The 13994-nt window shown below is 34.9% G+C and overlaps 1 protein-coding gene across 2 annotated transcripts in view; it reads left to right on the top strand.

The window, feature by feature from the left end:
- The first annotated feature begins 309 nt into the window (after positions 1-309).
- The window catches only part of LOC122805364 (mitogen-activated protein kinase kinase kinase kinase 2-like), a 1562336-nt gene continuing 1548651 nt past the window's right edge, over positions 310-13994 (top strand). For both annotated transcript variants that reach the window (XM_044075456.1, XM_044075455.1), the window contains exon 1: positions 310-542. In XM_044075456.1, coding sequence (XP_043931391.1) covers positions 438-542 — 105 coding nt within the window. In that variant the 5' untranslated portion in view covers positions 310-437. The remainder of the gene's footprint in view (positions 543-13994) is intronic.

The raw sequence follows: 13994 nt of genomic DNA, 5'->3' as shown, positions 1-13994 counted from the left end.
TTGTGTGTTTGTGTCTCCCTCTTTATCTCTCATTAACTCACAGTTAAATTATAAGAAAAAAAAGAAAGAAAACTGATACATACACCCATCAAGTTTACAGCAGCATAAAACTTGTTAATGTTGCAACTGATTACACAGAGAATTAGCCTACGTATAATTTCAAACTAAGAATAGGTCCTGTCTTGCTGAATCCAAACTACCCCTAGGGGTAGCATTTTTCTGTCAACTTCTAGACAAGTGCTACATTTGTTTTCTCGTGAAGTTCCGATTTGTAGCTTTGATCACGCATGACAGGAAAACATCTGCCATTTTCGAACTCGGGTGTTAACGCGTTTGATAGATACGTGTGTCGCTGTTCCCATAGCTTCTTCCAACCAAATAGTGAAGGACGATATGAAATGTTTCTCGCTTGAGGCGCAGCCGGGCAGCCAGGTGCCATGAATTTATTCCGGGAGGCGGCGGGAGTGTCGCTAAACGATCCACTTGTAGACTACGAGCTCATCCAGAGGATTGGCAGCGGCACCTATGGGGATGTGTTCAAGGTGGGACCTAAGCATATGTCTGTAGTTTTCGTTTAATGACAGTGAACGTAACAGTGACAGGATTACTTGATCAGACATTCCTTTGGCTGTTCTTTGCCTGTTAAGTACTGTCTAGACTTGTCCCAAACTATTATGCAAAACCAGAAATAAGGGTTTTGACAGCTGTGCACTTCTGTAGTCCTTTAGCTTAGTTATCTGGGACTTTTAGGTGTGCTGGGCAGGTGTAAAAAAAGATCGTATTTAGTGTTTAGCCTACAACTATATTTAATTGATGGGGGTGGGCGCCACAAAAAGTACTTGATGAACTGCTCAATTTCAAGATTTATTGAAAACCTATATTTCTATTATAAATACAATAGACATTAACCCAGATAGAAAGTGTATTTTGTTATGGAAGCACACAGTTTCAGAGTGAAGCTTTGTCAAATATTACATTTAAAAAAAATCTGTAATAATTCCATTTCAAAAGCACAAATGCGGCAGGAACTACGATCCTAATGTAAAAATACAGCATGCGCTGCGTTCCGGTTTATTTTTCATTCACTCATTACACCTCGGGAATAACGGTGGTGGTGGGGGTTAAAGAATGCAGAACAAGTACTCCAGTTGTACAGCTGAAGGTTTTGCAAGGGAGCGGAAACTCGGCTTGCAGTAATTTGTTGTCAGCTGCACAGCCGCGGCATGTACTGCAATTGGTGTTTTGTAAACAGGCAAAGGAACTTATCGAAAGGCACCCAAATGGCAATGTACTTGGGGACGGATTCTGATTGGGAGGTAGAAGATGAAGAAACAGCCCATCCCACCACTATGTAAGGTCAGCTGCACTGCCCTCGTTTAGATTTATTGCCCGCAGTAGCGGTAACTCCAAGATACTTAAACAAATCCGCAAGTTTGAAGCTGAGCCTGTAGCCTTTGAGTAATTGATTTAGGTTAACTGCGTGATGAACTTGACGTTTCCGCCCTTTTCCCTATTATTCTAAAGTAGCTGAAGTTTTACAGTCTGGTCCGGCTATGGGGTTTAGTGGCAACATTTCAAGCTAAACTGAAGACTGGAAATTGGTTCTCCAGTTTTTAGTGATGCTCGTTGCGCCCTATGTAGGGTGCGTACAGACACCGATGCCAGGCATGGGTGTAGCCAGGATGTTTGGAATTGCACACATCTAACATAATGTTGCCCCCCCCCACACACACACACACTTGGTGCCTTAATACCAACTTTATTTCCTCAGGTCTTATTTATTTCAACATTTTGGGCCAGAGAAAAGATTAAAGCTGCTCAGTGCAGCAACATCTTACTCCTGTGGTTGTATACCAGGTACCTCTGCAGCTAAGTCTCCTTAACACAGCTGCTCTTATTTTCCATGGTTTATGTCACAAATATGGAATTAAGACTGCAACTCATACTGCAAATATTATATTAAAAGCATTTAAATGAAGTGTTAGTAGTATAACAAGCATGTATCTCTGTAGACATAACAGTTATCCTCTGCTGGCTTACTTGTGTTATTTCACTTGCATTTATTCTTTTGAAGCTTGATCTGAGATGCAAATGTGCTTTGCAAAATATTATTCCCTTAAAGTTTATTTTGCTTTCAGGGTTTATGACTGGCTATGTGTATTATATGAGATTACTTATAATTAACGTGGTTATGGTTTATTATAAATTGAAGAGCAGAGCTGGACAGTCATTGAGCTTTGGTTGACTGGATCTTGTCAAGATTTTCTTCTTGTTTTTTTTTTAGTCCACTTAAATGATTATGTAGCAAACCAGGATACACTATTCTTTATAAGGTTAGTAAAATAGAATGGAAAAAAACACAGATTCTAAGGGGGTAGGATACAATACATATCCTGTCAATGTTGATCTCAGTTAACACAGCTGTCAGTAACTACAGAGCAAAAGTTGAAATAAATGTACTGTGCTCATTTCATAATTCAAGTACACTCCTTGTTGTATGGTTTATGGGTGTCAGCACTTTCTGGATGTTAATGACATTTACTGTAATCACTTTATTATTTATTATACACACAGTGCTCCCCTTTGATTAGTAAGCAGTTTCTATGTCTTACTCCTTGTGTAACAAATCCATCTGCTGATTCCCAAAAGGTCTATATGTATTTCATTAGCCTTTTCCTTTGGATACAAAAGGAAGAGCGGTTAGTATACAATGCATGTAGCCTGTCACTGTTAGTAACTGCAGAGCAGAAGTGAAATAAATGTACTGTGTTAATTATATAATTCAACCACACTCCTTTGTATGTTTGATTGAAGTGATAATACTTCACAGATATTAAGGCATTATTTTCTGTAATCATTTTATTTATTATGCATACTCCTGGAGCACCTCTTTGATTAAAAAAGCAGATTCCATTTGTCTTACTCCTTATATAACAAATCTGTTGTTTCCGAAAAGGTCTATAAATAGATTTCAGTAGCTTTTGCCTTTGGACACGAAAGGAATACGATTATAGTAAATACACATAGAACTACATCTAGGATATTTAGCATGCATTACAGGCTAGCATACATCCTTCTAAAACCACTGTAAACCAGATGCAGATATGTAAATGTGTTTGGGTTGGGTTAGATGCAACACTTTCCTTCAGTCACCAGTCTGAGTGGAGTGTGGACTAAGTCCTTAAACAGCTTAGACATTTGTTTATACATGTACCAATTTAGCAACCTTCAAAGTTAAAAAAGCAAAAGGGATAAATCTCCTTATCCCAGAACTAGAGTATATCCCCATTGATTGCCATCAACTCTGCCTATAGACATGCCCCAAACAGCAGATAAAATGTGCTGTTTTCTCTATTTCTCCTCAACAAAAACACCATTGCTTGAGTCTGGAAAAGGCAGACTGGTTAACAGTCAGGTTGGGGAGACATTGCCGTTAGCATCTCTTACTTTCAAACAGTTACACATTGATTGCTGATCTGTGTTAGCCAGATTCTTAAAAGTAGTAACCTTCTACCCACTTAGAGTTTAAGACCAAGGACCCCACCCTCTTACAATGTCAGCCTTCAGCCTTTCAGCTAGAGAAAGGGGCTCCTTTAAAATCTTACCTGCAACCTTAAGCCATCAGCCTGAAGAAGTAGTAAACAAACAAAATTATTGCAGCTTCTGTTCAAAACTGGTTAATCCCCCTGCAGCTAACTGCCAGTGGAGCACGCCAGGGATAATGGATAACTAATAAATTAGACTGTTATCATTTTTACAGAAACACAAGTTCTACTATTTTCAGTACATTTTGATCTGATTTCAACTGATATGCACACTACTTTGCTTTGTTTGCTGTGTTTTAAAATTCTTCCAAGCCTATTCTGGTTTATGATAATACTTGCTACCTAACCAATTTATTATGAGAACATGTGGTACAGTGGTCTTCTACTTCTGCTTTCTTTGTTGTGTACTGCATTGCATTTAACACAGTCTGACTTTCCTGGTAAACAAATGTAAAATAAACAAAATTGTAGTGTATGCTGCACTGTATTTTGAATTCTTTTGCAGCAAACTGTTCTGTCTTTTTTGTGCTGCCTAGCCTAGGTTGTGGCTGGAAAGGTTCTTGTACCAGCTGACCTACATAGTTAACAAAGAAAGAAGTAGTGTATGTTCCATACTGCTTACAGTGGGAGGCTGACTGCTCTAAGAAATGGGATACATTGCACTGTTTCATAAGTAAGCAGTAATATATGCTGGAGCATCAACATTTATTATACCGTTACCAGAATGTTGTGAGGCATAAACCCATTGTTTGAGTGCCTTACAATCATGTTTGTGAGAAGCATTTCTGTTATGTATAGTTCCCTTCAGGTGCACATCTAGTTTTCATGCCAACTACCTTTCTAGTACAGAAAAAGGACAGACATAACATCTAACTTGGATAAGTTCTAATTGTTGCAGATAGCTCTTTTAAATGGTCCCATATGGCATAGAAGGATCAGTTGGCCTGTCTTGACACCCATTTCCCTAATGAATGGTTGTGCTGTTATTCTTAAAGGTCTGCGTGTAGCTGACCATCTCTAAAATTGTCTGATATTGTTTATTTTTGCTCAGTCTTTTTGATTCCACATTTCCTTCTACAAAAAAAAAAAAGATTTGTCACATTACCTCTGAGTCATTTCCTGCTTGCAGTGTGTCATCTTGGGCTTGTACTGTTTTTTTTTTTTTTTTTCTGAAAGGCAAATTCCTCAGTACTTCACTGACCCATTAAACATACTTGCCTATGAAGTTCCTTTCAATTCTTTCTTTTTTTTTCAGACACCTTTATTGAATTATCACTTGTGACAGGTAAATTTACATTTATATAAAAGTAATCCCACTATAATTAGCATACAATTTTACTTCACATATATTGCTATATATCCTATAAACTAAACAACATTATATGATTTATTCAATTCCTGCCTTTCATGTTGATTCTGCTGCATACTCTGCACTGTTTTGATGGAATTCTTCTGGATAACTATAGTCCTGTTTTGTGTCTTTATAGAAGTGGATTTTTTAGAATTCCATACCACATTGACATTCATTCTCCTGCCTATATGGAGTGTTATACATTTTGCATTTTCTACTGGGATGCATCTGCCAGTGTATCTCAGAAAGCACCTGCCTTTTTATGCTGCCTACATGTACTGCTGTTCTTTGTGAAGGTCTGTTCAGTTTTTCTTCTTAAAAAGTAATTGTCATTCTGTACTCTTTCCCATGGTTTTCCCTTGAGATGCTGTACTCCTGTAATTTTGTACATTAAATTCAACTTACCCCAGACTTAGTAATTCATTGAACTATGCTAAATCCAGTGTTTTTCCCTCCACAATATCTTTTCTTTTGTGCCAACATATACAAAGAAACATGATTTCTTTTCAGTTCCTCAATAGTGTCATTTATGTAGACCTTACTGAGTAGTAACCCATTACTGGGCCTTGTGAAGAATACAGCTGTAATCCCCCCTTTCCTCACTTAAAATCCAGTTTACTGTTTCCTATTGCTTTATAATATGCTTATGAACCACATCGTGGCTAGCTAACATTTCTAGAAATTGTACATTTGGCACAGCTGAACCATATCTGCAGAATGTCCTATCTGACCGTCAATGTTGTAAATTCATGTATTCCATGTTTGAATTTATTATTTGCCATATAGTCCTCCAGTTTACTTTTAAACATAGTTAATATGTTTGCTTGACTTTTAGCTGTAACTTATTCCACAGTCTTGGAATTTGTTGTGTTACGTATCTGTCTCTTCTTTGAGTTTTTCTTATGTTTCATTTTATCAGTTGGACTCTGACCATTCCGTATAAATACTACATAAATCTAGATATTTTAATCATTCTGTATATTACAGAGATCCAGTTGTTATCCTTTTGGTATAATCTCAAGTTCTCCTCTTTCACTAAACTACAGAAGATCAAATTGTACTCAAGAATTGGTGATACCTTGGAGACGAATATGATCTCTTGTTTCAGCTGTATTCAACATCAGACCTACCTGTCTTGCTGCTCTAACTTTTTAATCTCAAGAACGTGGCATCTTAAAATTCAAACTACTGCCAACAATTTATTCCAAAGTACTACAGATTGTCTGCTGTTTTATTTTTATTTATTTATTTTACATTTGTTGACCGGGCTGGTCCAACTGGATATATGTCCATTTTCAGTGGAAGCCCGGGGAGAAAAGCTCCACAAATCAGAGTAGTATTTACAAAACACAGGTACATTTCAAAGTTTTGGCAATCATTACATTTCATTGCATTTTAGCTTATGAGTAAGAAAAAAACAATCCTATTAAATATCACATATGGATATACATACAAAAGTATGTAAAAAAGAACACTATTAAACTGTATAAAGTCACACATTATTGTTAATAAAATATTAACTAGCTTATGCAGGTATGAAGATTAGTGTCTGGAGGCAAGTGTGGTAGCTAGTCTGGGTTAACACAGGGGCATAACCAATATGATTTAAGGTATGGTTTAAGTTTGGTTTTAAATCGGGTAACTGAGGATAGGGAGGTTAGGTTATTGGGGACGGTGTTCCAGGTTTTAACCACTGTATTGGAGAACAATGAGTCTCTGGCCAGATTGTTGGTTTTACCTATTTGTACCAGTAGTTTGATGAGCGTAGGGTCTTTAGATTATTGTAGGGGGTGATAAGGTTAATGAGTATTGGAGTATTTGTAGGTTGATACAGGATCTTATGGGCAGCTATTAGTTGGTTCAATAGTATTAGATTCGACAACTCTAACCATCCTAGTTGATTAAGATTGTTGCAATGATGGGTTCTATAGGTTGACTCAGTTAAAGTTTTCAATTTAATGTTGCCTATTTTAATCTCATAGTTGTTGTTATTTCCAAAAACACTGCTTTATATTTTATTATAGTTAAATTGAAGTTCTGTTGTTGTGGCCTGTCTTAGATAAGTAACAGTTTAACATATGCACATCCTCAGTGTTGTCGATTTGTGCTTTAGTCTTGTGGTCATCCACATATTTTATAAGCTTAAATTCCTCTGATAAATGCGTCTCTGAAAATAACATGTTGAAGAGTAGGTCCAGCAATCCCTTAAATTCTAGGGCATATGATGCCTACTGAAAGTCTCACTTTGCTGATGTCTTTCAGGAATTAGACTTAAGTGGGAGATGTGCAGAAGCAAGTAAACATGAAATCGCTGAATGTACTGAACTCAGATGTTTTGCACTCCTTAAGGGGAAGTGTCCATAGAAACTCCCATAGATTACGTCTTTGTTTATATAATATCACATATTTTAGGTAAGCATAAACCCTCTATATACAATGGGATTGATAAATTATTAAGAAACAGGTGTAGTGATCGGACAAGTCTTTATTTACTGTTGTAGTTATTCATAGAAAAGATAAATTTACTTTGTATCATTATAATTGTGTACATTCAGACACATTCACATGCTCACCCACACACAAATGTTAGCATGTTAAATAGTCACTAAGCTGTTAAATACCTGATGCAAAAACACTGAGCAAGCAATACAGTGATAACAGTGATGTCCTAAACCATTAAAGTAAGTACTATTCAGTTTACATGTGACACTTTTTTTCTACTTTATATCATTTTTTAAAATGTAAAACAAGTAGCTAGCTATGTTTCATATGGCAGGAGCCATCACTGTGCTTCTGCTGTGGTTGTAAAATCAAGGACCTTACCATATCCATTCCAGACATTTACTGTGATGTATTTTAGTCATTTTTATGAAGAGCAGCACGTCCTTTTTATACTCCGTATCTCATTTGTTGAGTTCATAATGTAATAATGACATTCTGCTATTCAGTAGAATAAGCACTAATGGTAAAGTGATATCATCCCTAAACTTATTTGTACATGTTGCAGTTTACAAAACACACTGCTTTATAACAGTAGTCAGTCTCAGTGGGGCAGTAGTATACTACAGAAATTGATCAAAGTTGATCTCAATTTTTACCTTCAAAATGATCCAGATCTTGAGTAAATCTCGTCCATTTAAATCTCGCACACTATATACTGAACTGTGTGACTACAGAAAGTTTGCTAGGCAAATATGGTATTTCAGTAGGACAGTCAGCTAATTGTGCAATAGTAGGTCATATCTTAATTTTTTTTATTTTTGAAACTGAGTCTTTCAGTCATGCTTTGTTAAAGTGATACATTTTAAGAAAATTCCATATTTTAGAAAATAAGGATTGCAGCATAATAATGAAACATGGTAACTCCAAGATTGCTGTACTTTGGGTAAGTTGGGATAAGATGACCTTTTTTGTTGAAGTTGTTTTATCAGCTGGTGATTGCGTTGTTGAATTTAGCAATAGGATCCTTCTGAAAATGTTCTACACTTCAAAATGAAATACCAAATAATTTGCAGGAAGACTTGCCACCCTGTATCCCCTTGTACTCCTTTTTCCTATATGTTGTAACTGTGAGGTTGCAAGACTTTGGAATCTTTTTAATAGCTTATAAGCAACAGGAAAATGTTTTTGTCATGTAAGAGGCCACAGGCAGACGGTACAAGAATATTAAAAATACTACAGAATATTTCAAGTGAGAAAAAAGAGATGAATCTAAAAAGAAACCCTAATATTTTTTAAATTAATATTTCCCTAATTAGTAAAAACCTTGTTGTAATTATTAAGCCTAAAAGAAACAGTAAAGCTATTAATAGTACTGGAATGTACTATGAGTAATTTGGTATTGTTTAAATCAACACACGATTAAGTGAAACAGATGCTGCCCTAAACAACAGCACTTCCAAAGTAATAAAGTACACAAAATATTTTCTGACGTGGTAATAAGCTCCCACACCCCTGAACGATATTTTGTAGCTGAACTTCCCATGGCTTTATGATTGTGTGTGTGTGTGTGTGTGTGTGTGTGTGTGTGTGTGTATATATATATATATATATATATATATATATATATATATATATATATATATATATCCACACAAGAAAAACTTAGTGCTTATGAATGCTCAGAATTAACGAACGGCTATAAGGAAAAAAATACTCAAATGATGAACTGATAATTAAGCTTTTATTCTTTTATAGATAACAGAATTTCTTCTGAAGGGAGAACTTGTAACTCACTGTCTTCCTCTTCTCTGACATCAAAATGAATTAAATCAACCTGGTGACCTTGCAGTTGTACAGATCTGAGTGTCACTTACCTAGAGGTCAAACAGTAGATATCAAACAATAGTATAGTATGGTGCACTATTGGCCATCTAATTGAGCAAAAAAGCATATTGTTCTTAATTTTATGCATTTATTAATTTAAACTTTTAAATTTTTTTTCAGTTGATGAAAGGAGACCTGGTAGTTGGCATAATAAACAAAGACAAGTTGATTTTGTCAATCTAGCTATAAACCTCAAGCTCATATGATATGATGTTAGAGTTCACATTTTAGGAAAAATTTTGGAAGATTAAGAGAATATTAGGTTATAGTAAGTAACTGACATGGTTAATGAATAGTAATAATTTCTTCATTGGAGCAGAGTGGTAATGAAAAGTTTATAAAAAGGGCTAAAAAGATTTTTTTTCCAGCCAACGCAGGTAATTAATTTGCTTCAAGTTGTCTGATTTTGTATTTAGCAAGTATCCTTAGCAGAAGTTGGACTGTGCGCATTCTCCTGCAAATCTTTAAAAACTGGCAGCACATTTCTGTTGCATTATCTGTTTCTTTTATAACTCCTGATCATATTGGCAACTAGTTGCTTTGTTCGTGAGTGTTTTTTCATTAGGATCCTCATATATATTGGTATTCAGAAGCTTTAGTTGTTGCCTTTTCATGTGTTAACGAAGTAAGTCGTGTATGGAGATTTGAGGGTTGCGTTATTCAATAAGTTGATACATTTGTATTCTTGATAAGTGATGTTTCAGTTTTAATCCATAAATTGCCTTGCCTCCCTGCGGAAAGCTATAGCTGTCTTTATGTAAGTACTTCCTAATATAATTTCTGAGCCATTCTACTGCCTTTTCTGTTGCCATCTTGCTCTTGACTAAGTACTCATTGTGTAAATTTACATTCGACATGTAAATACTGTGTAATATATTACTAAGAAATACTACTGAGACATTTTTATGCCTTTTCTGTCTAGCATCTTGTTTTTTGAATGTCTCCTCCTCCTCCTTTGGAGAATGGTATTGTCCTGGTCTTGGTTCCCCGATGTATTAAGTGCTTCTTTTATGCCTCTCTCTCCCTCTCCTTCCTTTTATCCAGAATGTACATATGTTTTTTTTTGTTCTTTCAGTGATTTTGATGCTAGGTTTCCATGTTTCTCCCAACACATAGCAGCATGTGCTGACTATTCCTTCCTGCATTTTCAGATTGACTGCCAAATTTTCACTTCTCTGGTATAACTAAGAATCTTGCCATTTTACTTAACACACATAGCAGCATGTGCTGACTATTCCTTCCTGCATTTTCAGATCGACTGCCAAATGTTCACTTCTCTGGTATAACTAAGAATCTTGCCATTTTGCTTACCGTACGTTAAGTTTTTATCCCACGGCACCACCCTATCAGTTATGTTTAAGAGATGGCTAACTTGTCTGTTAATTTTGTATGGGATTTGGTTTGAAGCCTTGCTAAAATGTGGGAAATCAGGGTAGGCGATGGACTCTGCAGTGTTCAATGAATTATAATGTTGACCTAGTTAAGAAATGTATTATACTGACTTGACTTGCCATTCTTTGTTTGAATCCACTCTGCCTTTGGTCCTCTGTCTTACCAGCCATTATGTACTCCTTTATTTCCTTTACATGGGTTGCCATTAGTTTTTCAAATACTGAAGTTTAAATGATCTACAGTTTAGTGCCGCTGTCTTGCGCATGCTTATGTTACATACACTTATGCTTACAGATACATATCTGTACAAATATGTTATCTGACCACAGCATAACTGAGGGATTTCCTGTCAAATTAATATTAATTTGCACTTCAGAAGCAGCTGTATGACAGCAGACTTTCTGAAATGATAAAAAGAAAACAGTTTTAAATGCCAGTTTAAATGTATCTTCAATAGTTTTGCCATAGTGTGCATTGCAGTCTTGGAACAGAGGCAAACCTAGCACTGAAGTCAAAATTATTTTGAGACTAATTTCTATCACTAGAACTTGTTTTACAATTTAATAATGCAAACTGGTTGTCTTGTACACAGGTAAATATTCAGATATGTGCTAGAAAAGTGGTTTTATGTGATGTGTCTCATCTACTGTTTTAACATTTCTGTGATGGTGGTATTTAGCTATTTGATCTGTATTGCACAGTTCCGAAAGTAATTAAAACGTAATTGTAACTATTTTTCACTTAAATTTCATGCCTCTAATTCCTTTCATACGTAACTTTGAAAACCAAAATTTTAAAGGGGCTGTGAACTTATTTTCCCTTTTTGTGCATCTGTTTTCTCACACCTACAGTGAATATTGATGTTATTTGCTGTTGTTTCTTATTTTGTTGATAAGTGTGTGATTATGGTAGAAAAGAAAACTCCAATGCATTTTTAAGATCTTATATTAATGCTTTGTTTATTCAGTCATCAGTTCTCCCACTTGCATAATTTCATCTGAAGTTAGTGTAGTTCTGGATACAGTATATTCTTATGCTGCATTAGCAGGAGTTTTCATACTTGCTTTGATTGAGAAGTTAGATTGGACAGAGTAATCATCTGAAGTGTAATACTTTTTTTAGGTGTACATTTTTTGCATAGATTTAATGTTTTCTCTTCATCTTTTACCTGTGGAGTGATGCTAAATCGTGGCACTGTGGTTCTAGACATTATTTACTTTTGTGTTTCTCAGAATCTGACCTCAGACTTGAAACTTGACTGGTTAAGCATAAGCTTTGTAAAGAAAAAATTATCATACTATTGAGCTCCCATATAGTCTAACCTTTCCAGGTAGATACGATCTTGAAGTCTGCTAAGGCATTGTTCACCATGGATTTCTTCAGCCATTGTAGTACTTGAAATCATCTGATCACTTATTTTATCTTTAAGTTTGTTTCAATTCTTTCTTTGTTAGTGAAATCTAGTTTTGATTTCAGTTATGTTTTTTCTGTCACTTTAGGTTGACCTAGTTTGAATTCATGCATTTTGACTATATGGATCTATAACCTAGTTTACTGCCTTGTGTGCATGTTGTGACTATAGACAGGTATGCATAGGTGTTTCATTTAATGCTAACTAGCTATCTGTTTCAGAATTCCTAAATATAAATCACAAAGGAATGCTGTTAAAGTGCTTCATAATTAGATTATTAAAGCCGAGTGAAGAACCAGTTAAGTTTATTTTTATTAGTGAAATAAATATTTGTTGAAGTTAGATACTTTGAAGAGAGGGCAAGTGTTTTACATCATAATGGATTGTTCTGGGAAAGAAAAGCTGACATAACATTCTAATTTAGAAATGAAAATCATCTGTTTTTGTAGTTAAAAGAAATGTTTTGCATCAAGATGATTATAAAATATTTAATGATTTAGAAAGAATTTTGACTCGTATCAGTAGTTAATACAGCTAGTTTCCCCTTCTGGAAAATTTATACCCAGAAGGTTATTCATAGAGCATTTTATACCTCAGGTGATTGTGTACCAATTCAAAGTCATTAGAATGAAGTTGAAAAATTGGGCCAAATTATCTGATCTGATAATTTTCACTTGTCTAGGTTTATGATTTTATACAATAACTCTTTTTCCTCCAAATGTTAAGAAACGTTAATACTCTTCACTTTAGATTATTTTAGCTACTGATAGAAAAGCCCTTACCAGAAAATGGATGAAATCTACTATCTCAGCTTTATCTGACATTTTAGGAACTCTGAGATTAGTTTGCAACAAGGAAACAGAATTAAATCCAAATCTGTTAAACTTCTGAGATGTGTTTTGACCAAAAATTTCTGAAATTTTCATTAAATTAAATCACTAAGTAAACTTAAGTTTGAGTAATAATTTTTTGTATTTTAATTACTTTTTCTGTTTTTTCCTTCTTGAAGTCTTAATGGTTTAAATTTGGTAGTTTTGACTGTTACTATTTACAGTCTAGACGTCTCTGTAGTTGTGTTTTTAATTTATATGTTTGTATCTTGCCTTTTTCTGTCACAAAATAATCTGGTTGTAAATGTTGAAATGTTTTAATATTATGCTTGTTATGCTATTTACTTAGACTGTTTAAGAAATTGTCTTATTTGTATTTTATTGACTTAACCAATACAAAATAATTAAAAAAATGCTTGATATGTTGTTACACTTGAATGTTATGTTCCTACTGGTTTAAGTAGCATATTTATGTGCTGGTATGAAACACTTGTTGATTCACATATAGGCGATTATGGTCTGATCATAACCAGCTTATTATGTGTTCGAGACATGGATGCCAAGAAATCCACTTCAACTGAAACTTGAGAGATGAATCTTTGAATCCATGTTGAGAATACATAGTAAGAATTATCTTGGAGCTGCCAGTCATAACTCTGCAGTACCTGAAGATGTGTTATTGGTTAAAAAATGTTGCAACATGAACTATTTTGTAAAGCATTTAGCCAGCACTATCAAAACGTTAGCAGCATACCTCCCAACTTCTTCACTTATGAATTTTGGACAAATTCAAAAATAATTGGGGGGGTTGTATAAAGGAACATAATCAGGGGCAGTTTTTTAACTGTTGATGTAATTCACTCAATGAACTAATAGAACAACACATTTTCTGAAAAATAAGAATGAAGTATGAAACTCTGATGCTTTCTTTCAGTGTTTATGCATTTCACAAAGACACAAATGGGAAGACAAGATCTGGTCTAGTCATTCTTGCCTGATTTACATTTTATAAACGTTTATAAATAGTTTATACAAATTTGCTTAACTTACAGGATACCACTGATGAGCAGTTTGTCAAAAGTAGCTGACAGTTCCCATGATTACCTGCTTTATATATAGTGTTAGTTTTTCTGTAGAGT

This window comes from Protopterus annectens, chromosome 6.part1, assembly GCF_019279795.1.
Source record: "Protopterus annectens isolate FY-2018-M chromosome 6.part1, PAN1.0, whole genome shotgun sequence".
Lineage (NCBI taxonomy): Eukaryota > Metazoa > Chordata > Ceratodontiformes > Protopteridae > Protopterus > Protopterus annectens.
This window is presented reverse-complemented; position numbering and strand designations above follow the sequence as displayed.